Raw genomic sequence first — 27,379 nt, 5'->3', positions numbered from 1 at the left:
AATCCTCCGCGCGGTGGTGACGTCAGAGCCTGTCTCCCCGCACTTGGGGCTCAGACAGCCAAGCTGCTGACACCTGCCAAGTCGCCTGGCACCAGCCTCATCTACCCACGGCCACTCTCAACCTCCCGCCCGCTCCTGGAGCCGGTGGGCTTGCGGTTGGAGGCATCTGTGTTAAAGCAACCCTGTTGGTGCAGCACAGACACGTGTGGGCTTTTTAATGAGAACCCCTAGCATCATTTCACGAATGTGTTTTTAACTATTCTGAGATCATGCTCCCAGCCTTGGCAACTCTCAAATAGGCCTCAGCGATTCCACTTGCCCGATGCAAAGACTGACCCGGGTTTCACAGAGATGGAACCCTTGGTCTGGGACAGACCGGGAGAAAAAAAGCAGGGTCTGATCGCAGCCCCATGGCAGTCAGTGCTGGGTCGGTGTGGTGGAAGTCAATCCTGCAGTCCTTGAACATGGGGTCAATTAATATTAAGTGACATAGCGTCAATTAATATCTCTTTGAGAGGAGTTGAGAATATAAAGTACAGTGTAGAGCAATTATATTACTTCACATAAAACTCTTTTCAACTAAGATATTTTTCTTTATTTAAAATGTACCTTTATTGTTGAAAGTATTACAGATGTCCCTTTGTTTCAGTTTTTTTTTTTTTTTCCCCATTGATCCCCTCCACCCTGCACCCACCCCTTCCAGGCCTTAGCCAGACTACTGTCTCTGTCCATGGGCTATTCCTATCTAATACATAAAAATCTAGAAAGATTTAGAGAAAATAAAATAAAAGATATGCCATGTAAATATTGAACAGAAGTGCTGAAGTTGCTGCATGAATACTTGCAGGCTTGAAGCCAAAACACAACTCATGAGATAAAGTTAGTCATTGTAACATAACAAAAGGTTCCTTTCACTAAAGAGATAAGATGGCTCCCAATACTTATACACATAATAGAACAGTGTATGGGTTCAGAATGAGCCTCACCAAGATGTGTCTCAGTGGTATGCAGATTTTTGAGCTAAGGGCAATTTTAGCTTCAGGCTCAAGTGAAAATTCTGCCCCTCCCTTTAACTACCTAAAAAAAATTGAACTAGAGGCCTTGCCCATAATAAGACATTATCCTATATAACAAAAGGCTAATATGCAGATCGACAGGCCAGCAGAACAACCGGTTGCTACGACACGCACTGACCACAATGGGGCAGATGCTCAATGCAGGAGCTGTCTGGTGGTCAGTATGCTCCCACAAGGGGAGCACCGCTCAGCCAGAAGCTGGGCTCATGGATGGCTAGCGCAGTAACGGTGGTGGGAGCCTCTCTCACCTCCACAGCAGCACTAAGGATGTCTGACTGATGGCTTAGGCCTGTTCCCCACTGGCAAGTGGACATCCCCCAAGGGCACCCGGACTGCCAGAGGGATGTCTGACTGCCAGCTTTGGCCCAATCCCCTGGGGAGCAGGCCTAAGCCAGCAGCTGGTCATCCCCCGAGGGGTCCCAGACTATGAGAGGGAACAGGCGGGGCTGAGGGACCCCCCAAGTGCACAAATTTTTGTGCACCGGGCCTCTAGTATATAATAAAAGCCTAATATGCAAATTGTCCCCTTGACCAGGAGTTCAACCAGGAGTTCAACTGTTCGCTATGACATGCGCTGACCACCAGGGTGTGGAGCAGAACATGGGGAGCATTGGCAGCATACTGCGACCTCTCACCGGCTACCTGGGGTTGGGGGTGATGGGGATGGAGGTGTGGTGAGAATGCGGGGTATCTGACAAGCTCACTCTCACTCCTCCAACTACACTCCCCTGGGACACCAGGGCTCATGCACCAGGGAAGCACCCGTGCTCAGGTGCCGAGCACCTGCAAGGAGCCTGCAGCCACTGGGACCACAAAGGTCAGCCAGGCTCCCTGTGGGTTTGTGCAGGAGCCGGTCTGTGAGGCCAGCCAGGAGAGAGCGTGCTGCCCACCTGGCTTCCGTACAGCACTGCTGGGCCGCCCAAAGGCCCACGCTGCACCCCAGCCTATGGCATCTGGCCATGCTCACTGCATCTCCTCAGGGGGACTCAGGTGCTGTGACTCAGGCGGAGGGGGGCACGCAGGGGCCAGGGGGCCCAGGTGTTGCCCAGGGCACAGAGGTCAGCTGGGACCTTTCCTTCCATGCCAAACGCTCATGCTTTGATCACTGGCCATGCCTAGGGACCATACTCATGCACAAATTTCTGCACCAGGCCTCTAGTCTATATATATATAAAAGCCTAAGTGACCATTCGATAGGCAACTATGACACACACTGTCCACCAGGGGGAAGATGCTCAACACACAAGCATGGAAACATGGAACAGACTGATGAATCTCAGAGAGAGAAGGGGAGAGTGAGGGAAGAGATTAACCAAAGATCTTATATGAATACTAGAGGCCTGGTGCATGGGGTCCCTTGGCCTGGCCTGCGGGGATCAGGTCAAAACTACCAGTCTGACATCCCCCAAGGGGTCCCAGATTGTGAGACCATGCACCAGGCCTCTAGTGTAGCCATAAAAAGGGAAATATTACCTTTTGCCGTAGCATGAATATGGAGATTGTTATGCTAAGTGAAATAAGTCAGTCAGAGAAAGACAAATATCATATGGTCTTACTTATATGTGAATTGAATGAAACAAAATAAACTGACAAAATAGAAACATAGGCATGAGTACATGGGACAGACTGACAACTGTCAGAGGGGAGGAGGGAGAGGGGAACTGAATGAAGAAAGTGAATGGATTAGCAAAATATATATATATATATATATATATATATATATATATATATATATATATATATATATATATATATATGGCATATGGACATAGACAATGGTATTATGGTGATAGCCAGAGGAAAAGGGAGGTGGGTGTTAGATTGAGGTGGGTAAAGGGAGTGGAAATGGGGACTGAAGGAGACTTTGCTTGAGGCAATGGGCACATAATGCAGTGTACAGATGATGTTTTATTGAGTTGTACACCTGAAACCTGTATGGTTTTGTGAACCAGTGTCACCCCAATAAATTCAATTTTTTAAAAAGTTTATACAAGTGGTGAATATCAAGTGTGAACACTCATTTTAAATCAGTTATACCAACATTTATCCATCTAAATGAATGCACTCTTCTTCAAAAGTAATAATTTATTCTAATGACATTGCCATTACTTAAAGAATTTTATAATTCTTTATAGATTCCCTTTAGAAATGGATGTGCATTCTTTTCAATTACTTTTTAAAATATATTTTTATTGATTTCAGAAAGGAAGGGAGTGGGAGAGAGGTAGAAACATCAATGATGAGAGAGAATCATTGATCGGCTGCCTCCTGCACACCCCCTATTGGGGATCGAGCCCACAACCCTTAACAGGACTCGAACTGGGGGCCCTTCAGTCCACAGGCCAAGGCTCTAAACACTGAGACAAACCAGCTAGGCCTTGAATTTCTTAAGGAGGGATATAACTTTGCTCTTTGATGATAGAGTATTTGAAACAGTAAAGACAGTTGAGCTGATGATTAAAGTAGACAATCACATTGGGCAATATTATCCTTCAGCCAAAAATCAAACTTTCACCCTGAGGTAATGAGAAGAACACTCCCTCATTCTGTAGATAATGTTCAGATTTGCATTCTTGTTGGAATAAATTAATAGTCTCCAAGGTGAATCTTTCACTGAGAGCTTAGCTAAATCAGACATTTTAATAAATCAACCCTTGTAGATTTGTTTTAAAACTAAATTTTACAGTTATACATCATCAATTTTATCTCCAAAACTGGATAAGCATTGTAGATGTTTTCCATTTTGAAATTCTCTCATAGCACTCATTTTATTGTTCTTAATAGCTAGTACACCTGTCTTCTCTTACAAGACTGGAAGCTCCTTGAAAGCTCAGGCCATGCTTTAGGTACCTTTATATGCCAGCATCTACCTCGGTGAACTGCACATAGTAGGTGCTCAATCATATGTGTTGAATGAATAAATGAGTGAATTAATGAAATGAATGGATGAATTGCTTAGGTCACTCTTGTCCTTTATATTTCTACTAGAGGCCCAGCACAAAAAATCATGCACAGGTAGGGTCCGTAGGCCTAGCCTGCAATCAGGGCCATCTTCCGCCAGCTCGCCAGTCCCCAGTCCCACCCTGCCGCCTCCACCCACCCCGGTTCCCCATTGGCTGGCGATCGATCTGAGTCTGCGGGCTGGGGGAGGGAACAAGAGGTCAGCGTTCTGCCCGCTCACCAGTCCCCAGTCCAGCCCTGCCCTGCCACTACCCACCCCGACTCCCCATGGTTCCCCATTGGCCATCCAGCAATTAGAGCCTGTGGGCTGTGGGGAGGGACTAAGAGGTGGTCAAAGCACCTCATAGCGACTGGTCTATTGGTCATTCCAGTCATTATGCTGTTACAGTCTCTGGCCTTTTATTATATAGGATTGATCGTAAACTGTTGAAATAGCTGAATTTGGCCATTTTCCACCCAGATTGAGGCCACTTTTATCCAGGAAGATCCAATTTTAAAGATTGCCCAATATCACTTCTCTGTGACATCTACACTAATAAAAGAGAAAAATGGTAATTGGCGTACGACGATACCCTTTTCATTGGCTAATCAGGGCTATATGCAAATTAACTGCCAACTAAGATTGGCAGTTAACTGCCAACAAGATGGCGGTTAATTTGCATATGTAGGCACAATGCAGGGAGGCGAAAGGGAAAGCAGGAAGAAGCCCCCTGCCAATGACAGTGATCGGAAACCCAGGGGGGAGCTAAGAGCTGGGGGGCAGGGCAAAGGCGGCCCTGGGGCCGCCTTTGCCCTGCCCCCCAGCCATGATCAGAGAATCAGGCGCCTTTGCCGCCCTGGCCAGTGATAGCAGGAAGTAGGGGTGGAGCCAGCAATGGGAGCTGGGCACGGTCGAAGCTGGCAGTCCCGGGAGCTAGGGGTCCCTTGCCTGGGCCTAAAGCGAAGCCCACGATCGCGGGGCCGCTGCAGCTGCGGGTCCCAGCTGCCCGGGCCGGACGCCTCAGCCAGAGGCATTAGGCCTGGGCAGGGGTGGAGCCTGCAACCGCGGGGAGCTGGGGGTCCCCTGCCCAGGCCTGACACCTCTGCTGGAGGCCTCAGGCCTGGTCAAGGGGCCGATCCGGTGATTGGTGATCGGAGGGTGATGAGGGTCAACTCCTCTGGCCGAGGCAACAGGCCTGGGTGGGGGGCGGAGCCGGGGATTGGGGGGGATATGATGGTCCCCTTGCCCAGGCCTGAAGCCTGGGTCAGAGGCGTCAGGCTTGGGCGGGGGGTGGAGCAAGCGATCAGAGGGAGATGGGGGTCCCCTGCCCAGGCATGATTCCTGGGCCAGAGGCCTCAGGCCTGGGCGGGGGTCAGAGCCAGTGATCGGGGGGAGATGGGGGTCCCCTGTCCAAGCCTGACACCTCTGGTGGAGGCGTCAGGCCTGGGCAAGGGGCCGATCAGGCGATCGGAGGGTGATGGGGGTCAACGCCTGAGGGCTCCCAGTATGTGAGAGGGGGCAGGCTGGGCTGAGGGACACTCCCCCCGCCCCCCCCCCCCCACACACACACACACCCAGTGCATGAATTTCGTGCACCGGGCCCCTAGTTTGCTAATAGGATACATTAGCACAGTATATATTTCCTTACAGGAAGTCAATAAATTTTGCTGAGTGAATATTGAATGACTTAATGCATTTGGTTCACAGTTGACAATTTTATTTTTTATAAATGAAAACTTCCAGACTTTTAGTTCATTCCTGGAGTGATTACTGATGGGTTTTCTTAACTCAGCTACTCTCAAAAAATCTTCTTTGTCAATTTTTGTGAAAAGTTTTTCTTTTCTGTGGAAAGCATTTAATATTTGATATTTACCCAAGGTTTGTTTGTCCTGGCATAAAACTCATTTTATTGTTAATACTCATTCGGCACTGAGTTGAATAACAACTGTTTATCCTCTTCTATTACTAAGATCATATCAAATTTTGTTTCTTTTCTCCAAATACTGCATAGCCCAGCTCTTCAAAAGGCTCTGGAGTGTGGCTGTGAAAACCACAATTCTCCTTGTCATTTAATAAGATACCAGGCAAATATATACAAAGCACAATGGAAAGATCACACACACACACACACACACACACGGTCACAAATTTAATCAATTATATGTTGAATTATAAGAAAGTTTTAATTGCACAAAGATAGTACATAACATTTCAAATGTAAAAAAGATAATTGGTAATGCTATTGAAATACCAGGACTTTTTTTCAAGGATAGAAAAATTATACTCAGGATTCATAAGTATTTCTCATTATAAGCATATGGAATGATTTACTCAATCAGCTTTTATATTTAGATAGGATCTTTTTTTCTTTTTGAAGAATTCCATTGTAGCTATAGGTGAGAAATGGATTGATTTAACAATGTATTGTGGTAATGTTGTAGCTTTCTTTTATTTTGCTCTTAGTGTTAGGATTGTTAAAGGCTTATGTAAAATACCAACTAGTATTAGGGGTATAAATGGTGATGGAAGGAGACTTCATTTGGAGTGGTAAACACACAATACAATATAGAGATGATGTATATTAGAATTGTACACCTGAAACCTATATCATTTTATTAACCAACTAGAGGCTCAGTGCACGAAATTTGTGCATGGGGGTTGTGTATCCCTCAGCCAAGCCTGCACTCTCTCCAATCTGGGACCCCTCGAGGGATGTCTGACAGCCCGGGATCAGGCCTACAGTCAGACATCCCTCTCACAATCCAGGACCGCTGGTTCCCAATCACTCATCTGCCTGCCTGCCTGATTGCCCCTAACCACTCCCCTGCCAGCCTGATCGATGTCTAACTGCTCCCCTGCTGGCCCGATTGCCCCTAACTGCCCTCCCCTGCAGGCCTGGTCACCCCCAATTGTCCTCCCCTGCTGACCTGGTCACCCCTAACTGCCCTTTGTTGCCAGCCTGGTCGCCCTGAAATGCCCTCCCCTGCTAGTCTGGTCATCCCCAACTGCCCTCCCTGCTGGCCTGGTTGTCCCTAACTGCTCTCCCCTGCTGACCTGGTCCCCCCCCCAACTGTCCTCCCCTGCAGGCCTGGGTCCCCCCAACTTCCCTCCCCTGCCAGCCATCTTGTGTCCATATCGGGCCTACAGTCAGACTTCCCTCTCACAATCCAGGACTGCTGGCTCCCAATCACTCATCTGCCTGCCTGCCTGATTGCCCCTAACCACTCCCCTGCCAGCCTGATCAATGCCTAACTGCTCCCCTTCTGGCCTGATTGCCCCTAACTGCCCTCCCCTGCAGGCCTGGTCACCCCCATCTTGTGTGCTGGAGTGATGGTCAACATGCATATTACTCTTTTATTAGATAGGCTGTCACCCTCATAAATTCAATAAAAAAGTAAATAATAATAATAATACCCAACTGACATAATGTGCTTTCATATCATTTCTGTATAGAAAGAGGACACTGCTATAATCATGATCCTTCCCCTGTCACTGTTTCATTGCACATCACTTGGCCTCTTTCTACATCAGCCACTTTGTTAAGAGGGAGGCCAAGGGAGTTCAAATTTTAGGCAGCAGGTGGCAGGGCTGCCATCCAGCCAACCTGGCTAATCGCCAGTAAACCTTACCTAGAATAGTTCTCCTAAGGCAGGATGAGAAATACATTTGCCTTCCAGTGAAAGGTGCCAGCCAAGTTTGCAAAAGAACAGCACAGCTAATACCGTGCTGGCTAAGTTCGGGTTCAGACAAGGGTGTCCCAAGCAGAGGGCCAAACTGTGACTTATGAAGCATCATGGTCAAAGCCCATATCAGACTGGTCCTACAGAGACTGCCAAAGAAACTCCCTGGGTGCCAAGGTTCTACACAAAGCACTCAGGGTGGCAGGACCCCACTGGTCCCTCTACCTCTTTGGAGAAGTGTTCAAAGGCGGGGATACCCAGCCATGGGGCCAGTGCCCGGCCATCCTGAAGTCAGCTACATGGAGCCTGCCAGGGCAAGGCAGCACCCAGGGAAATGTGAGAGGAGCGCTCTCTTGGAGAAGCAGAGGGGTGGACCAGAGGGTGGAAGGCCTGCCTCCCACCTCCCCGCTCCTCCCCTCAACCTTCAGTTGGCCTGGAGTGTAGGAGGAACTAGACATGTTCAGTCCAATCAGAGAAATTGGTTAGGTGTCTCTTCAGATTCCAGAACACTTGGAAACGGTAATTCTGCCAAGAGAGGCTCCGTCAAAGATGATCTGGGTGACAGGCTGCAGTTAAAAACGTCATCTACTGAACCTGAAAGAAGTAAAGCAGGCATTATTGCCATCACTGGAAAACAGAAGCAAACCCACAGTGCCCTGAGAACTCACACAACACTCAAGGAACCACTTCAATACTGAAGAGAGGATCCTGGCTTCCTCAGAAATCTCAAAAGCGCAATAGAGATGGGTTACATTTTGTTTCCCAGTAGGCCCTGGGTTGTCATTTGCTTTTCCATGGGCCGGAGTAGCTTTGCAGTGAGTTGCATGAGCCTTTTCTCACTTGATGCCAAAAGGCCCAAAGTTGGGACAGCCTAGGACAAAGGTTGGGCCACTGCTGCATCTTGGCTCTGCCCTCTGCCATGATCATGACCTTGCTGGCCAGCCCTGAAGAACCCTTCCCCACGGCTCTGGAGTGTAAGTGGCCCAGGGATGGCTCACAGTGAATTTTAAGGAAGCACCACCCAACTTCACATACCCCTGTTGCCCCCAGGATGGCAGTGGACACCCTGCACAACCTACATGACAGAGGGTGAGCAACAGTCAAACAGTAAAACCCTACCCAGGCTGCTATGGTAGTGGGTAAGGCTGGAGGGGTGTCACAAGAAGGACCAGGCACCTCGGACTGCCACAACCAGGAAAGCTCATCTTTCCCCAAAGAAGATCAGGGTAACACTCCCCAACACACACACACACACACACACACACACACACACACTGCTGCAAAGGAGCAGAGTACAGAGGCATCTTTGCAAGGAACACCCAGCAGAGAAAGCTAAAGCAATGTGGAGGGAGGAGGGAGAAAAGGGGGAGGAAGGCATAAAAGAGAGTGGGAGAGAGTTGGGGAGAAGGAGAAGAGAGGGATAGGGGGCAAGGAAGGAGAGAAAGGAGAGGAGAGGAGGAGGAGGGAGAGACAGATACTGGGGGAGGGAGGGAAGAGAGAGAATGAGGGGAGGAGGAAGCAGAAGGAGAGACAGAGAGAAACAGAGACAGATGGGCTACTTCCAAAATAAGAAATAGCTAGAGTAAGCATTTTTGCTAAAACATTGGAAGAAAGCAACTGTATTAAATACAATTAATGAAGACCTGCATTTCACATTCAAACTTTTTGAAACTGCAGGTTCATAGAGACTGGTGGAGTTTTTTGTTTGTTTGTTTTGTTTTTGGTTGTTTGTTGGAATTAGCAGCAAAAGTCCTGGCTCAAGGAAGTTGCTTTACAGCCCAAATAGCATAGGACAGAGAGAACTGACTAGAGAAGGTGTGGCCGGTGTCACCTGCTCAGCCACACCAGTCTGACAAGTCTCCTCAACTCCTAGGAAAGAGGCACGGATATCAAAATCCAGAATGTACCACATATAATATGTCATTTGTTCACTGTGACCTCACAAACTCTGGAGAACCCTTCCAATTTTTTTTAATCCTCACCCAAGGATATGTTTATTGATTTTAGAGAGGGAGGATGGGGAGAGAGAGAAACATCGTTGTGAGAGAGAAACATCAATCAGTTGCCTCATGTATGCGGAACCTATAACCTGGGTATGTGCCTTGACTGGAATTGAACCCGAAACCTTTTGTTACATGGATGGACAGTGCTCCAGTCAACTGAGTCACATGAGCCAGGGCCAGTTATTTTAATTGATGTAAAATTGATGGCTATTGACCACGTAGACTCCTCCTCCAGCTGACATCTTTGTTCATATCTGTTGCCAGAATATGCACATGAGGAAAGCATCATTCTTTCATAATATTTAAATAAGTGTTAACAACATTCAAATGAGCATTAATATGTATTTAAATTAATAATATATTTTAAAATTATTTTCTGGGTGTGCTGCACAATATAACTACTATGTCAGAAAACTTTAAGGAGCCTAACACTATATTTCTTTTTGGTAGTAAATATGTCTCACTTCTTACTTTTTGAATAATGTGATATATTATATTTTCGCTTTATCTAGAGGCCTTACCTTTTACAGGCATTGACTCTCCTCTCCCATTATACTATTCTATCCTTTTATTTAACTATGAAAATTTTTAACATACCTCTAGAAGTTACACTGAATTTTCGGTCAGAGAAACTGCTCCTTCGAATTAATGGTTCACTCATTTTTTCCAGAAATAATTTAATTGTCTCCTTCTTTTCTGGTCTTGTACTTGACAAATTCAGAACTTTTCCATTCACCTTTACAGTGGAATTGCTGAGCCCAAACCAATAGAAGAAATCAAATAATGCGTCAGCTTTGAATTCATAGGCAAAGCTCAAATTTTCTCCATTAACCACCTCATTTCCCGGAGGGAAAAAATTCTTTACTGCTTCTTGAAAATCAAACTGAAAGAGAGAGACAAATTTGATGAATTTCATGCATATAATGATAATGTTATAACCTAGAATTCTATATTACTAACAACTGCCCAAATGTCCAAAATGTCACACCTCTTATTTTTCTTTCATTCTGGCAGATTAAATTTTAAACAGTTGCCTTAACTTTTTAAAAATGATTTCAGAGAGGAAGGGAGAGGGAGATAGAAACATCAATGATGAGAGAGAACCATTGATTGGCTGCCTCCTGCATGCCCCCTACTGGGGATCAAGCCTGCAACCCGGGCATGTGCCCTGACTGGGAATTGAACAGTGACCTCCTGGTTCATAGGTTGACGTTCAACGATTGCCTTAACTTTTTCAAAACAAACATTTGTATTTGAATCATATTACATCTACAGACCTTGAAGTGCTTGGTCAAACTGACATTCATTATTATCCCATCTAAACTAATAAAAGAGAAACATGGTAATTGGTGTACGACCACTACCCTTTTCATTGGCTAATCAGCGAGATATGCAAATTAACTGTCAGCCAAGATGGCGGCCGGCAGCCAGGCAGCTTGAAACTAACATGAGGCTTGCTTGCCTCAGTGACGGAGGATCCTTGGAGGAAACCAACGTTCCCCGCCTGCAGCTGCAGGCCTCTGAGCGGGCAGTTTAAGAAACATTGTAACAAATACCGCCGGACTTCAGCCAGCAGATTCGCAACATTGTAAGCAAAGGCCAGAAACCTACTTTCAGCAGCCGAAGGCCTAAGAGCTGGAGCCAAGCCTCAAGGTAAAGCTGGCCCAGAATAAAAAAAAAAAAAAAAAGAAAAAAAGGAGCGGTTGGGAACTTCACTCACTCCCAGCCTGAAAACAGCCCTCAGCCCCTCACCCAGACTGGCCAGGCACCCCAGTGGGGACCCCCACCCTGATCCAGGACACCCTTCAGGGCAAACCAGCCGGCCCCACCCATGCACCAGGCCTCTACCCTATATAGTAAAAGGGTAATATGCCTCCTGGCACCGGGATCAGCGTGACAGGGGGCAGCGCCCAAACCCCCTGATCGCCCTGCGGCTCTGTGTGTGACAGGGGAAGGGGCCCCAACCCCCTGAGCCGCCCTGCTCTGTGCCTGATAGGGGGGAGCCCCCCCCCCTCCCCACGGGCCCTGCTCTGTGTGTGACGGGGTAGAGCCATAACCTCCCCATCGGCCCTGCCCTGAGTGTGAGAGTGGCGGCGCCCCAACCCCCTGATTGGCCCTGCTCTGTGGGTGATAGAGGGCGGTGTCCCAACCCCCTGATGGGCCCTGTTCTGTGAGTGACAGGGGGCAGTGCCCCAACCCTCTGATTGGCCCTGCTCTGTGGGTGATAGAGGGCGGTGCCCCAACCCCCTGATGGGCCCTGTTCTGTGAGTGACAGGGGGCAGTGCCCCAACCCTCTGATTGGCCCTGCTCTGTGCGTGACAGGAGGTGGCGCCGCAACCTCCCCATCGACCCTGCCTTGAGTGTGACAGGGGACGGTGCCCCAACCCCCCAATCGGCCCTACCCTGAGCGTGACTGGGGGTGGCATCGCAACCTCCCAATCTGTCCTGCTCTGTGCATGATGGGGCGGTGCCCCAACTCCCCAATCGGCCCTGCTCTGAGCCCGACCAGGGGCTGCACCTAGGGATTGGGCCTGCCCTCTGCCACCAGGAGCAGGCCTAAGCCAGCAGGTCGTTATCTCCCGAGGGGTCCCAGACTGCGAGAGGGCACAGGCCGGGCTGAGGGACCCACCCTTCCCCCCCGAGTGCACAAATTTTTGTGCACCGGGCCTCTAGTTTCTAATAAGTTGCTACAAACTCTGCTCATTGTATTGGTAGTGATTATGAAGCAATAGAAAACATCTATGTCTGGACACAGCTAAGTTATAGCTGAGCTCTAGGGACTCGGCCCTACATGAAGTGCTCGAACCCCTCTCTATGTGGCCTCAGTCCTGGATTCAGACAGGCTAACACTCACCTGGAGCCGATAGCTTTCTCCAATCACTGAGGAAATGACCATATCCATCCCTTGCTCTATCTGTCGTCTTATCTTGGGGTGCCTTGTGTTCACAAGGAAGGCATATGTTCTTTCTAGAAATTTGGAAGCAGAATTCAAAAAAAGAAGTGTGCATGTGTGGCATAACATACTTCTTAGTGTTGGACAAAGCAGTGATTCCCACCTTACTTGCAGATTTTATTCATTTTTAGCCCCGCTCACTGCAAAGCCTCACCAGATTTCTAGAAACATTCAGAGAATTTTGCAGACGAGAAGGAAGCAGGCCTCCTTGGGCTGCACTTTGTCACTTCTGTCTGGGAAACCGTCATTATCAGAAACTAGAACTGAGCCTCCATGTTAGTATGCAGCACAGGGAGCTGAAGTGGGAAATGCGGGATGGCTAGTGTTCCTGTCACTGCCTTGCTGGATATTTAAATAGCGACCTGACTGTCGCCGACATGTTGTCATTTGCAAAGCAAAACATCAGCCAAGTCCAGGAGAGAAGGCTGCCCCATGTCTCCCCCTCCCCTAAACCCTTCTTCCCCAGGGACTTTCATTCTGCCAAAGGGCTGGTCTAGGGTGCTACGAATCAAGGCAATTTGAGAAGGACTCTCTTCTGTGCCCAAACAATCCCCGGTTTCAGCAGACCTCTTATTCTTACGATTCCTTCAGAGAGATGGATCAGGAGGTGTACCTAATACATCTGTGAATTATATCCCTAGAGAACTCTCTGGATTCATGGCCATCATCAAGCCAAATAACATCAAGGGTTCAGATGCTCTATGAGTGTTGCTAGTTACTGTGTGTTCTGGCCCTTCCTGCCCAGAACATTCCGACTCTGAATTAAGAAGTGAAAGAAAATCTGAATGACTCTGGATTGAAATGAGCAGAGCATCAGCTCCAAGAATCTGGATGAGACTGAATGTTTAAAGAAGTTTCTTTGGAACTTGTAGATCCTTTCTTGTTACCTTGGAATAACTTTAAAAATGTTGTATTGCAATAAATTTCAAAAATTCTATTTCTATCATTATGTCCATGATTTCCCCTCTCTGGCAGGAGGAAGAAGGGAAAATTGAGATATTTTCATATTGGAACTTATGTTAATATGGCTGTTAACAGCCAGTCTGATTTCTTGGAAGAAACCATAAAGAGACATTTCTAAAACTGAAATTCAAATATCATAGCATGAAACATAAAAGCATCTACAGGTATTATTTCCTTTATCTTAGTTTTGTCATCTATAAAATGGGGATAGTACAAGTACCTCAGGTAGGCTGACCATGCATCCTAATTTGCCTGAGTTAGTCCCAGAAGAATTGTTCACAGTACCTCCTTTCGTGTCCAAAAATGTTCCCGTTTGAATGAAAAGCCCTGTGGAGCTGTTGTACCAATTGACGCTAGAGCAGACCCAGAACACCTAAGTGTCTCATGTGGTAGACAGTATTACATACCCTCATCTTCATCATTTCAGTCATTTTTGCAACCCCTGCAGGCTCAGAATATAAAATCACTTCCTGCCTTGACAGAAAGTATGAAGGAAAACTCAGACAGATGGCTACTGCCCCAGGCTTATGCAGAGGTTTGATCTGCAGGCTCGGGCTGTGCTTCAGATGGCCTGACACACCGGGCTTCTGGCTCCAACCTTGTCACAAGCCGACATCCACTCTGCTTTCCCCCTACCCAATTTCTGACATCAGCATGCCACAGTCCACAGCCCAGCAAGGCAGAACCAAACCAAAACAGTTAAATACCAACCTTTTGAGATGTCTTTTCTGGTCTGTACATTAATAAAGAACAGCATCGGTTTGCTCAGTATAGTTTCCCTGTAGTCTTTATAATCGCAGTAGTTGGTCAGTTCCACATATCTATGAAAAAAGCAGAGATAACAGCAAATGTAATATACCTGCCCATCTAAGCTGGGAAGGGGATGTCTGCACAGGTGCCTGCCACATCCCTAGTCCATTTGAGAGAGGTCCCCTAAAATGTGTCATTGCAGAGGCAACCATGTTTTATAACATACGGATAAAGCCCCCTCTCTCTCCTGATCAGCTGAGATAAACTTGCAACCCAAAGGTGGCCATGGTCCTAGGGTGGCCTGACACCAACGCTTGGCTCTCAGATCATGACCAGAAACTAGATACAAGAGTTCAGGGATACAAGAGTTCATTTGAAGCTCTCAGAGCTCTATGTCTGTCTGGATTGAAAACAAATTACACTCAATGAGTGGAATTAGCTGGTCGTCCCCAGGGCAGTCATCCCATATGACCAGTGGGTCTACAATTTTCCCTTCCTTCTCTATCATCCAGTATGTCAGCTTTCTCCCCCTACTCTACATATTTTCCAGCTGTCTTTCTAGGTCTCTACCCACATGTTGATAAAAAGGCAGATTCAAATGTAAATTAGCTTCCTTCAAGAAGATGGCTAATTTTCTAACCAAACCCAAGCTCAGGTGCCATGTGGACCTGGGCCAGTGGTCGGCAAACTGCGGCTCAGCAAACCGCGGATCACAAGCCACATGCGGCTCTTTGGCCCCTTGAGTGTGGCTCTTCCACAAAATACCGACTTGTGCGCATGGGCCACGAAGTTTCAATCGCACTGTATATGCGTGCCCGCACGTGGTATTTTGTGGAAGAGCCACACTCAAGGGGCCAAAGAGCTGCATGTGGCTCGTGAACCGCGGTTTGCCGACCACGGATCTAGCCAGTCTGAATGGCATCCAGTCCAGCAGGCTGGAGGATGCACTGCCACAGTCCTCTTCATCATGGCACTGGTTCCACTGATGGCCCAGCTCTGGGGACACGTGCATTGGTGGACAGCCAGCCTGGCAACAGTGTGAGCTGCTTTTGCAACACGGCAGTAGCATGTCTGCTTTTGACACCTAGTCAAAGGCAGAGACAGCTCCAGAGTTTATTTCCGGCTTGTCCTTCAGTGTCTGACCTGAAAAAATCACAGGGCTGGAGAGCTCCCTTCGCCCATATCCCAAAATCCAGTTAGAGGGGCCAGCACACAGGACCCTGGCCTAGGCATGGGTCAAGAGCATGTGGGAGAATATCTACCCCTGAGTCAGAAAAACACAGCTTCTGCTGTCTGTCTCCCAACTTGGTTTCTTAGAAATATATCACTATTTTTTTCTGGGCTTGTCAGACCTGATTTTGAGAGCATTTAAAACCTGACCCCTGAGGGAGCCTCTAAAGTGCTTCCTGTCTTCTGATTGGCCAGGCTTTTAACACAGTCTCCACTTCCCAACCCATGGGCACTGGTGGTGGTCAGGTGGTGGGGAAGAGGAAGAAGGGAGGGAAGGGGTGCAGGGGTGTTTGTGAGGAGGACAGGAGTAGGGAAGACAAGGGTGGGAATGGAGAAGGGGTGGGGGACCTGAGGAGTAATAAGGGGACAGACTGGGTATGATAATGCAGACTGGGTTTTGTGTTTTGTTTTGTCTTTAATATATTTTCATTGATTTCAGACAGGAAGGGAGAGGGAGAAAGAGATAGAAACATCAATAATGAGAATCATCGATTGGCTGCCTCCTGCACACCCATTATTAGGGATGGAGCCCATAACCCAGGCAGGTGCCCTGACTGAGAATTCAACTGTGACCTCCTGGTTCATAGGTAGACACTCAACCACTAAGCTACACTGGCCAGGCCAGACTGGGGACTTTGTTTGGTCCTTTCTCCATCCCTCCCCTGCCCTTGCCTTCACCAAGTCAGAACTGTGTGGAGGGAGAATGGGATGAGACGGGGTATCTGAAAGGGAGAAGCACTTGTGTTATTAGCAGAGAGAGAATTTTCCTGTTCTTCTTAGTCATAATTGATCAACTGCCAAAAGGGACTGGAGAAAGGAGGCAAAGGAGAAGGGAAAAGAAAGGGGGGCCACCACTACTCGGTTCACTCGCTCTTATTCCTTCACTGAACGACATTCCTTCAGTACCTAAGATGTGCTGGGTACCAGGTAGGCATTCACATGGGCCTTATCACATCTGAGGAGCTCAGGGCCTAGAAGTGAGGCTGGGGAAGAGGGTAGCAGTACAGGGGTTCCCAGAGCTCTCCTGTTCCCTCTACCTTCCATCTATTCAGCTGCCAAGGACATGGTCCAGCAGACAAGAGAGAACTGAGAAGAGGAGGGGCCGGTGAGACCTGTGGGTGCAGAGGGTGAGAGGAGAGGTGTAGAGGGGGGAATCTCTTATAGCAATAGAAGAAAAGGGCAAGACTGAATGGATTAAACATAAAAAAGAAATAAGCGATGTCAGGGCAGGAGTCAGGTACCACCTGTGAGCCATCCAAGGTGGGTTTTCACAGTCTCCCACCTTTTTATCACAGAGTCAATTAGCAGTCACATTTCCTCAAAGCACCTCCTCTGCTCTCTCAACATCCATGGTTAGATTGTCACTCTCCAGCACAACCAGAAAATCTGTAGTTTTTATTACTATTCTGATGATGCAAATGACACCACGTGCCTCTGCCTATACAATCCATTGACGTCTGATCCAAGGTGTCATTGGTAGGGAAAAGATAAAAATTTCAGCTGAGAAATGACCACTGGGTGTGAAAATAATCAGTTTGCTCCAGAATGCTATGGAAGGCTTTCGGAACACTATGGATTTGGCGTGTTCAGAGAAGGGGGCTGGGGGGGGGTGGAGCTTCTGGATAGCCACATGCTGACTTTAATGGGTCACCTACACATGAGTCGTCCTTTTCTTTTAGAGTCTGAATTGGATAAGATCCCCTGAATAATAAAGCTATGCTCAACATAATGTATTCTTCCTTTGATGATTTAGAGGCACTTTTAAGGATCTTAAGGGGCCTGTTAACATCATGGCAGAGCATGTCAGTTATCCCTGTACCTCAAAGGTGTGGAAACGCTGCTTATATGAGAACGGGTAACAGAACTCACAGAAAGGAGATGGTGGCAAAATCCCTATTTACTGATCCAGGTTGCAAGAAATACCTCCTCAAGTCATCTATTCCCAACCTCCCAGTTATGGTCCAATTGTTAAACACCTCTAAATTCCAATGAAATAAAGAAATATGAGCATTCCTTTGGAACTCGCTGTTATGAAATTTGGATATGTAAGTCACCAAAATGCAAAAAGACTGCGAATCGAGTTGTTAAGTCTCACAGATATTTAAGTATCTGGCATCCAATCACTTGTTTTATTTTGGAGGAGCCGTACTAGACTGTATTAGGGACTAGTTGTTTCATCTTGAATTGTGCACATTTCTGAATGACTAATGCAAACATTGCTTCTGTGTACTGGGTACTTAACTATATTTGCTGATGTTATCATTAGGGAGGAGAAGCAAACAACTGAAGATGGTTCCTTTAAACTCTCATTTCATTGTTGCTTTTACCCTGGCCCCAAAATGCTTTTTTCTAGGCTGAAGTTTTTTACACTTGCCTCCAATCCAAAGACTGAAAAGCAGAACAATGTGATGAAGAGCATAATGATTCGAAATGAAAAGATCCAATTCATGCCCTAACTGACTGACTGTATGAACTCAGTCCCACAGACACAACCCACTGTGACCTTAAGTGAGTTACTTAACTGGCCTGAACCTGTGCTTTCATCCCTCTGTAAAGGGATACAACAGTATTACCTTCTGTTTGTCAATTCAATGCAGTGCAAGTAGTGTTGACATATGTACTATACTTGGGTTCATAGTAGATGCTCAACAAAATAATTAGTATCTGTAATCCTGGCCAACTCTGCTAGCCACGGGTGATGAAGTTCTGTAAGCTGCTGACACCAACCAGGGCTGGGTTCCTTTGAGTGACCAGGAAAGAGGGAAATCTGAGCATCTGGGGAAATGAGCAAGAGTTTCTCCTTCATTGCTCCAATTTCTGTCCTCATCTCTCCTGTTTGAAGGCAAAAGAGAACAGCTGAATGAAGGCAATAGTCGAAAGGTGGGATGAGAAAACACCACTATCTTTGCTTCTAGTGAATCAGGACTGGCTGAAAGATTGCCCACCTTCTAAGACACCTCCCTTTTTCTGAAGTGCCTTCAGGTTTCACATCATCTGTAGCATGATCTGAAAACGCTGCTCCAAAGTTCCCTTGGCTCTAACGATTTACTGCTCAAGGATGAATGAAAATTCAAACCTTTAGCTTCCATCTGAATGTGTGTGTGTTCATTAAAAAAATATGGAGCCCTAGCTGGTTTGGCTCAGTGGATAGAGTGTTTGCCTGTGGACTGAAGAGTCCTGGGTTCGATTCTGATCAAGAGCACATGTCTGGGTTGTGGGCTCGATCCCCAGTAGTGGGCATGCAGGAAGCAGCCGATCAATGATTCTCTCTCATCACTGATGTTTCTATCTCTCTCTCTCCCTCTCCTTCCTCTCTGAAATATCTATACTAATAAAAGCCTAGATGGTCCTCGTGCCCTCATGCAACGCCCTCACATCATCACAAGATGGCCAACACAAGATGGCTGCCACAAGATGGCTGCTCTCACATCGCCACAAGATGGGCAGTTGTGGGTGATCAGGCTGGCAGGGGAAGGCAGTTGGGGGCAACCAGGCCAGCAGGGGAGGGCAGTTGGGGGCAACCAGGCCAGCAAGGGAGGGCAATTATGGGCAACCAGGCTAGCAGGGGTGGGCAGTTTGGGGCAACCAGGCTGGCAGGGGAGTACAGTTGGGGGCAATGGGTCAGCAGGGGAGGGCAGTTGGAGGCGATCAGGCCAGCAGGGGAGGGCAGTTGGGGGCAATGGGTCGGCAGGGGAGGGCAGCTGGGTGTGACCAGGCTGGGAGGGGAGGGCAGTTCGGGCGATCAGGCTGGCAGGGGAGTGCAGTTGGGGGCAATAGGTCGGCAGGGGAGGGCAGTTGGGGGCGATCAGGCCAGCAGGGGAGCAGTTAGGCATCAATCAGGTTGGCAGGCAGAAGCAGTTAGGGGCAATCAGGCAGGCAGGCAGGTGAGTGGTTAGGAGCCAACAGTTCTGGATTGTGAGAGGGATGTCTGACTGATATCACCCAAGGGGTCCCAGATTGGAGAGGTACAGGCCAGGAGGAGGAACAACCCCCCCCCCCGCCCCCTTGCATGAATTTCATGCACTGAGCCTCTAGAGTGTGTGTGTGTGTGTGTGTGTGTGTGTGTGTGTGTAGAGAGGGGAGCAGAGAAAAAGAGAAACACATGTTAGAACAGTTCTTGTAGAAGGCCCAAAAATTGCTTAAGAGTTCATAAACCTTTAATGCAGTGGTTCTCAACCTTCTGGCCCTTTAAATACAGTTCCTCATGTTGTGACCCAACCATAAAATTATTTTCGTTGCTACTTCATAACTGTAATGTTGCTACTGTTATGAATCGTAATGTAAATATCTGATATGCAGGATGGTCTTAGGCGACCCCTGTGAAAGGGTTGTTCGACCGCCAAAGGGGTCGCGACCCACAGGTTGAGAACCGCTGCTTTAATAGCAAAAGCCTGCAGGAACCTTCTGCCCTTCGGAGTACGCAGGATGGCCTTCCTGTGGTTCCAGTGTTAACATGATAGCTTTCTACAGAACCGCATCAAAATTCTCTTTCACTTCCTCTCAGTCTTCCTCCGTCCCTACTGTAGTGAAATTAAGCAAAAAATTTTAGATTTATCACTATATTGTCTCTGCCACACACTGAGGATACACATGGTCATTCATTCATTCACCAACTATTGACACACAATGCAGTGAAACACTGTGATAGTGCACAGAACGATTCATTCATTCATTCATTCATTCATTCATATATGCAATAAACATTTGCACCAATGATGTGCTGAGGGGGGACGCTTGAGAAATAGTCTTGCTTTCAAGAAGCATATAGTCCACTGAGGAGACAGATAAGAAGATGCACCATTTCAATATGAAACGATAACTGTCTTAGACCTTGTTGCTTCAAGTGTGGCCCTTGAACCAGCAGCACTGGCATCATGTGGGAGCGTGTGAAACTGCAGATTCCCCGGCCCCTCTCCAGGTTTATTCAATCAGAACGTACATCCACACAATCCCCAGGAGACCAGCATGCTTATTTAAAGTCTGCAAAACAATGGTTTAAGACATGGTCCCTCCCACTCAGAGGTTTACAAACTAGTTAATGGTTCAAACACACAAATACTGGAGGAATGCTCATTCTCTACATTCAGTGTCCACTCTCAACAGGGTTATGTCCCAGTTACTTAAATAAGAGCAAAGTGGGAGAGTCCTGGGGTCAGAACCACTTATTGAGCTGAGACACACACTCGAAAAGTGATCCTCCTGTTGGGCCCAGCATTCCACGGATGGGTGAGCAAAGCGGGAGAAAGATAGGGATCCCAGGAGGAGTCATGGCTTCGCCAGGCCTTGGGGACAATGGGGTGGCGGCCTCCACTCCTCTAGGTAGGCATGTGGCAAGCATCAGGTGAGCTGAAAGCAAGAAGTAAACCAGAGTGTGTCTGGAAGCCCAGAACAAGGCTCCCGAGGAAGGAAGGCAGGAGAGAAGGCAGCAAAGGCTTGAGGCTTTTCAATCATCTGATTTGGAATTGATTTCTATCTCTGTGACTTTTAACTTTGACAAGATCCATATCCTCACCTGTAAAATCTAGCTGACAAACGGAAATCCGTGCCCTGGCTGGTTTGGCTCAGTGGATAGTGTCGGCCTGCGGACTGCTGGGGCCCAGGTTTGATCTGGCCAAAGGCACATGCCTGAGTTGCAGGCTCGATCCCCAGTAGGGGGCGTGCAGGGGGCTGATCAATGTCTCTGTCTCATCATTGACGTTTCTATTTCTCTATCCCTCTCCCTTCCTCTCTAAAATCAATAAAAATATATTTTTAAAAAAGGAAATCTATGAAGTGGCTAAAAGATTAAATAATGTGTGTGAAGCACTTGGCTTTGGGGGCTGCTTAATAATAATATAACAGCTAATGTTTGTCAAGTAATCAATATGTGCTGAAAGTTATTTTAAGCACTTTATGAATTTTTACTCTGAACAGCAACGCTGTAAGAGTGAGGAATTACCATTCCTATTTTACAGCTGAGGAGACTGAGTCACGGAGATGAAGTAGCTTTCCCAAGTCACTGAGGCCGTAAGTGCAGAACCCGGATTCCAACCAAGGCCATCTGGTGCTGGCCCTCCTGCCCGTCCACATGTGCTTGAGACTGTACTCATAAAAACACAGCTCAACACGCAATGAAAATTACTTCATCAGTATCACTCGGTGCCCTGTGAAGGGGTTGCTGAACTGGGCAAATCACCAAAGCCAAAACTCAAACATGGGAACCAAAGCCGAAGACCAGCCAAGAGGGCAGGATGGGAGCCCGCTGAGTTCAGCCGCAGCAAGGGTAACCCTTCTGCCCTCTGTATGTGGAGCTGTCACTGCTTCCACACCTCCTGGCCTCAGGCAAGGTCACTTCTGAGAGGTGCGCCTGGGCAGGCAGAGGGAGCCCAAGCACTTCCACTGTGGGGTGGGGGTGAGGCTTCCCCAGTACAAATCTGACTATGTTCCAGCTCTGCCTTGGGGTCCTTACTTTAACTCCATGAGTCTCCTCTTTCAACCCCTCACTCTCTGCCCCTGGCGGCTGCCCTCCAGGCGAGTGTGACTGTCATCACTAAAAGCTGGTTGAACACAGGCAGGAACAGGTCACCTCTCTGCTTTTAGTGGCTTCTTTACAACCACTGGACTTACTTTTGCTTTTGGGTTGATTATACAAGATGAGTCCTGACTAATGTAATTTCCGTTATTTTTTTTTTTTTTTGTAGATTCAGGAAACTTACCAAAAAACTGCTTTCTACAGTAATGCAGAAAGATTTCGGGTTGGGCGGTGTGCCGAACACAGGGGTTCATAGTTAGACAAGGCTGCATAGGAGCCTTGACTCCATGCTTCCCAGGATCCTATTCAGGTGCAGGACTTGACCTCTCCCAATCCTAATTTCTCAACTGCACAAAGAGGACACAACAGCGCCAACTTCATAAACTTTTGTGAAATAACAGCTGTGAAACATTGTGCCCCATTCCTGGTACCCAAGCAAATATTAGTGACCCCTGTTATTATTGTCGGGCTAATTGTTATTGCCCAAGCAGCCCCTCTCATGCTAGGGAAACACTGAAAAGCAGGGATTATAGCTCCACTTTGCCCATCGTTTGCCATTACACTTCACTCAGAGGCTGCATTACAGGAAAAAGGTGTGTATGTGATAGTTAACGATGATTTGTACCTTGTGTCTTGAGCAGGTTTTGTTTGTAATACCAACAGAAATCCCGAGCTTGAAGGAAAAAATAATAGTAAAGGTCTTGCCATAAATCCCACAAAGTAGGACAAATATTTTTAAAGCAGGTCCTCAGAAGCTTTAAAGCCCTGAGGGCCATCAGGAAACCTTCCCATCACCCTATGTTGCATTGGGCTTATTTGGCAGGTATGTATGTAGAAAAGTGTTAAAGTATCAGAAAACAAACCACAGTAAGTTGAGCGAGTGAGCCATAGGAATGTCAGGGTCAGCAGCTCTGAACTTTTCGGTTTCCTCAGAAAAGGACCTAGTGAAAGCCACAGTACACACCTCTGAGGCCCTGGAAAAAAGTCCTGCTTACACTGTGGGCTTATCCCAAACCAAAAATACTTGTGCAATGGAAAAAAATAATTAGCAGAGCAAGGATTCTTAGCTGAATTCAACTATCTCATAAACTACCCAAACGGTCAGCAACATTGGGTGTGTCTCTTTGTTTCTGGGGAGAAGGCCTACATGTGATTGATCCCCCAAAGTCTACAGTCCAAAGTGATTAAGGATGATTGCTCTGCTTTCTCGTTCCCCTACCCCCGCCCCCACCCCCACCCCCCCACACACACACACCTTCTCGACTGCTCTTGGGTGGGGGCCATCATACCTATGGCAGGAATATGGTGACTGCAAAGATGAAAAAGTCACTGGAGTCCATCAGCTCTAGATCCCAACTCATGAAAAGTGGAAAGTACGTGTGGGGGTACAGCCAACTCTGAAGATGACAGACAAGGCAAAGAGAAACTGGTCATCCTCTCCAACTGCCCAACCTTGGGGAAGTCCCAAATAGAGTGTTACTCCTTGTTAGCCAAAACTGATGTTCACCACTACCCTGGAAATATTGACCTGGGCACAGCTGCTAGAAACACTAGAGTATGCACACTGGCTGGTACCAGGAGATGTGTGACCTTTAGCAGTCTGCCAGAACAGATGGGTAAAAAGCAAATCATGCCAAATGTGTCTTTAGTAAAACTGGCCAAAACTTATTGAAGGAAGACGTGAGGAAGAAAGGAAGGGAAGGAAGAAAGGAGGGGAAGGAGGGAATAAATCACTGCTCTGGAGCAATATTTTGAGAAAGGAAGTTGTATGCTAGCCCCAAGGCTGAAGACAACCGGGTAAATTTGGCCAAGCTGAGGAGCAGCAACTTTGGAAGTCTGAATTCTGACTATGCATCCACCTCGTGATCCATGAGGGCAAACCTTGCACTGTGGCCTACGACTCAGTCTTCCCTCTCTTTCTGGAGGGCTCTCTCCATTCACACTAGGTTCCTTCCCAGTCATCCTTCAGGACTACACACCCCGTTACAAAAGCCTACTTTCCCTGCCATAGTATGTTCCTGAGAGGAAGACAGATGGTTCCTTCCAGTCCCTGAATTATTTTCAGGTTCTCCTTGCTCTTTCCCACAGTACAAAACCCTCACACAATTGCTTAGATGACAAAAATCTTGTATTTCTGACTGTTTGCACCCTGGTCTGTGTTGCCTGGTTATTATTTATTCTGAACTCTAAACTGCCAGGGTTCCACTGCTGTTTTATATTCTTTTATGTAGGAGATGTTTGAAGCAAGAGTTTAATGACCAGACTACAAAATCATTTAAAAATTTGCAGCACTGTTTGCTAAGACTGGGAGTGCTGGCTCTGTCAAAAGCCTAACCTATATCTTCAACTAATTCTGGGCATTTCTATTTTTCATATCGTTCTCAAATGCAATGCCTAACTTCTTTTTAAATCTCTACAAATCTGATTTCTAATTCCGTTCCTCCCAGGGTTGGAATTCCTGCGTATGAGTTGGGATTTTCTATTCACTAAGGAAGGGAGAAATTCTTGCTAAGGGGTGGTTTTTTCAGGCATTCAAATCCCTCCTTCTCACTGTGTGGAAAAGCAAGGTTTTCCCAGCAGCTTGAAGAAGGCATTTTAAATGTCTTTTCTTGCTTGCCTCCTCTTGGCTGCATCTCACCCACGGGGTGGCATAGTGCTGCTGTCTTTCCCAGTAGCAAAGGCTTTGTAATAGCTGGCCGGCTTACTCATCTATGAATTAAGCTCTAGGCTGCTCTTGCACGATTCCAGGCAGTCAGTTCTCAGAAAAGTATGACACATACACACTTGCACACAACACTTACTTTTGCCCACACGATGGCACAGAGGACCCTGGGTTAGATTTTATGGGACTTTGTTCCCTTCTCAGCTGTGATTTATTTATTCATTTACTTGAAACACTAAAAGATGGGACACTGAACTTTTATACGACTCTCCACTGGGTCTCCTCACCGGATAAAGCTCGCAGTGCACAAAATTGAGCATTCTCTCCCCCCTCCCACCAATCTAAAGCCAGGATGTGAGTCTCTCCTCTGAAACATCCCCGAAGGGTGTGCCCCAGTTTGAGCTCATCTGACCCAGTTAAGGGGTCAGAAAGGGAAAATCACTGGCCAGCTGGGTGCTCCCCCGGGCGGCTTCCAGCGCAGCTGCAAATGTCGAGGTGGGCGCAGGGCAGAAAAGCCCGGGCGGGAGAGCTGGCGGCCCCGGTGACGGCTCCAAGAAGCGGAGGCCAGCGGTGACTCCCTCCCGGGGACCTCGAAGTGGGGGTGGGGGGGTGGCGCACCCACCTCTTTATGTAGCGGCCGAGGCGGCAGAGCTGCCCGTCCAGGCGCACAAGACCATCGCCGAAGACGTTGAAGCCCCCGCTGGTGGCAGCCGGCTCCCCGGACCCGGGCACGGCGAGCTGGTCCCCGCGCAGCTGGAGGGCGCCGGGCAGCAGGCGCAGCAGCTGGGCCAAGGGCAGCAGGGCCAGCTCGCAGTCGCACGTCCACAAGCTGCGCAGCTCCCCCGACGAGATGGATGTCAGGCTGGGCCTGGCCGGGGGTGCACACGTCGCCGCCGCCGCCATCCCGCCGCCCCGGAGGTCCCGGTCCGCCCTCCCCGGTGCCGCCCACCCGTGAGGAGCGCTGCAGCCCGGAGCGGAGCGGAGAGGAGACGGCGCGGGCGCCGCGCGGCCTTTTTATCGCCCTCAGCGCCGCCCCGCCCGGCCGGCCGCGGGCGCGACCCCAGGCTCCGGCCCGAGTGCGCACCACTCAGCTGGGCGCGCTCCCGCCCCACCGCCGGCCGGCCGCCAACGCTTACTCACCCGCCTCCCGGGCGCCGGCCCGGGTCCGCAACTCCTCACCGGGGGCTGGGAGGACACCGGCGGCGGGGTGGGGACAGGGGCCCTGGAGCCGGGTCGGCGCTTGGTGGGCGGGAAGGGCCAGCACCCACCCAGGCCCCAGACGCCGCACCCGAGCGGAGCGTGCCAGTGGAGGAGGCGCGCCCTTCGCCTGCTCTCCGACCTGGCCCTTACCCTGCGTTCCCCCCTGGTACAGAGCCCACAGATCGTCACGTCACTTTTTCATGAAGCCTCTGTGAACCCCCTGTGCGCTTCGCCCCATAGCTTCTCTGCGCGGGAGCGCAGGCCGCGGGGAGCCGGCCCAGCAGGGGGTTGGAGGGGCCAGCAGGGCTTCCTCCTGACTGCCTCCGCGAGTCCCCAACAAGTTCACTTTTTTCAATCGGTCTACAGAAAGTTGAGTGCCCATTCTGCAGACACATCCAATGGCTTGATTTCCTGGGGTATGAAAGCACTATTTAGTTTCATGACAACTATTTCCGAAACATCTACTAGGAGCCAGATAACCGACTAAATTCTGAGAAGACTGGAAAATAAACACAAACCCTGACCTTGCCCAATTTACAATCTAATGGGGGGACAAGCATTCCAGCCACCACAGCACCGAGTGAAAAGCATTGCTGGGGATGTCCCTGGGTTAATGGGAGGAGAATCCCGCCAAGTTCTGAGGAGCTGAGCAGCAGATTCCCGAAGTCCTATAATTTAGAACTCTAAGCTAGCTCCTAAAAGTTGAGTACAACTTAGAGAGTAGCTTTCATTAGTCTTTGTGTATGCCCATCATGGGCCCATTCAGACTTAATCAAGTCCAATGAAGAGTCCTATCATATCTCACTTAAATCCCAGAATATCAATGAACTCCATTCACCAGTCCTTCCTCCTGACCTGTGTCCCTCAGCCTCAGGCTCAATCCCCCACATGCGGGCTTCTCTGAACAAATCTAAATCACCCAACATGCATTGACCACAATCGATCAATCTTTTACAGAGAAGAAGGGGGAATCTGCCTGTGAAACCAGCATCCAAGAGGATTCTTTGGTGAAGTGAAGCCTGACCACTGCACTGAGGATGGGTGTGAGGAGGGCTGAGGCCAGAGGCAGGACCTTGGGCTGGGGCTGCATTCACCGGGAGAGATGTGGTACCATGCCTTAGACCAGCAACCCTACACAGGTGGTGGTTCTCCGCCCAAACATTGACATGCTCACTGCTGTGCATCAGGCAGCATCTTAAGCTCTGAAAGAACCAACAACAACAAAACAAAGAACCTGGTCAAGATGAGTGATATAATAGATGTACAAACTAAGTATTTTGAAAGTAAGGTCAAGACAGTGGTGGCTACTACCTGGGAGAGGCCCCAGAAATGCTTCTCAATGGGCTGGACTCTGAACAGGGAAGGAGTTCCCAGGTGAAGGAGCACCATCAACAGGAAACTGGGAGAAAA

At 48.3% G+C, this 27,379-nt stretch overlaps 1 protein-coding gene across 1 annotated transcript; it reads right to left on the bottom strand.

Moving 5' to 3' along the window:
- Nucleotides 1-6,181: 6,181 nt before the first annotated feature.
- On the bottom strand, nucleotides 6,182-25,828 carry MEDAG (mesenteric estrogen dependent adipogenesis). The gene is made up of 5 exons (XM_059684097.1): nucleotides 25,392-25,828; nucleotides 14,328-14,437; nucleotides 12,555-12,667; nucleotides 10,298-10,583; nucleotides 6,182-8,291 (listed from the first exon to the last, which is right to left on the bottom strand). Exons 1-5 carry the CDS (start codon nucleotides 25,670-25,672, stop codon nucleotides 8,167-8,169), a joined length of 915 nt encoding a protein of 304 aa, XP_059540080.1. The 5' UTR covers nucleotides 25,673-25,828; the 3' UTR covers nucleotides 6,182-8,166.
- Between the last annotated feature and the right edge of the window lie 1,551 nt (nucleotides 25,829-27,379).

The sequence above is a fragment of the Myotis daubentonii genome, chromosome 2 (assembly GCF_963259705.1).
Source record: "Myotis daubentonii chromosome 2, mMyoDau2.1, whole genome shotgun sequence".
In the NCBI taxonomy this organism is placed as follows: Eukaryota; Metazoa; Chordata; class Mammalia; order Chiroptera; family Vespertilionidae; genus Myotis; species Myotis daubentonii.
This window is presented reverse-complemented; position numbering and strand designations above follow the sequence as displayed.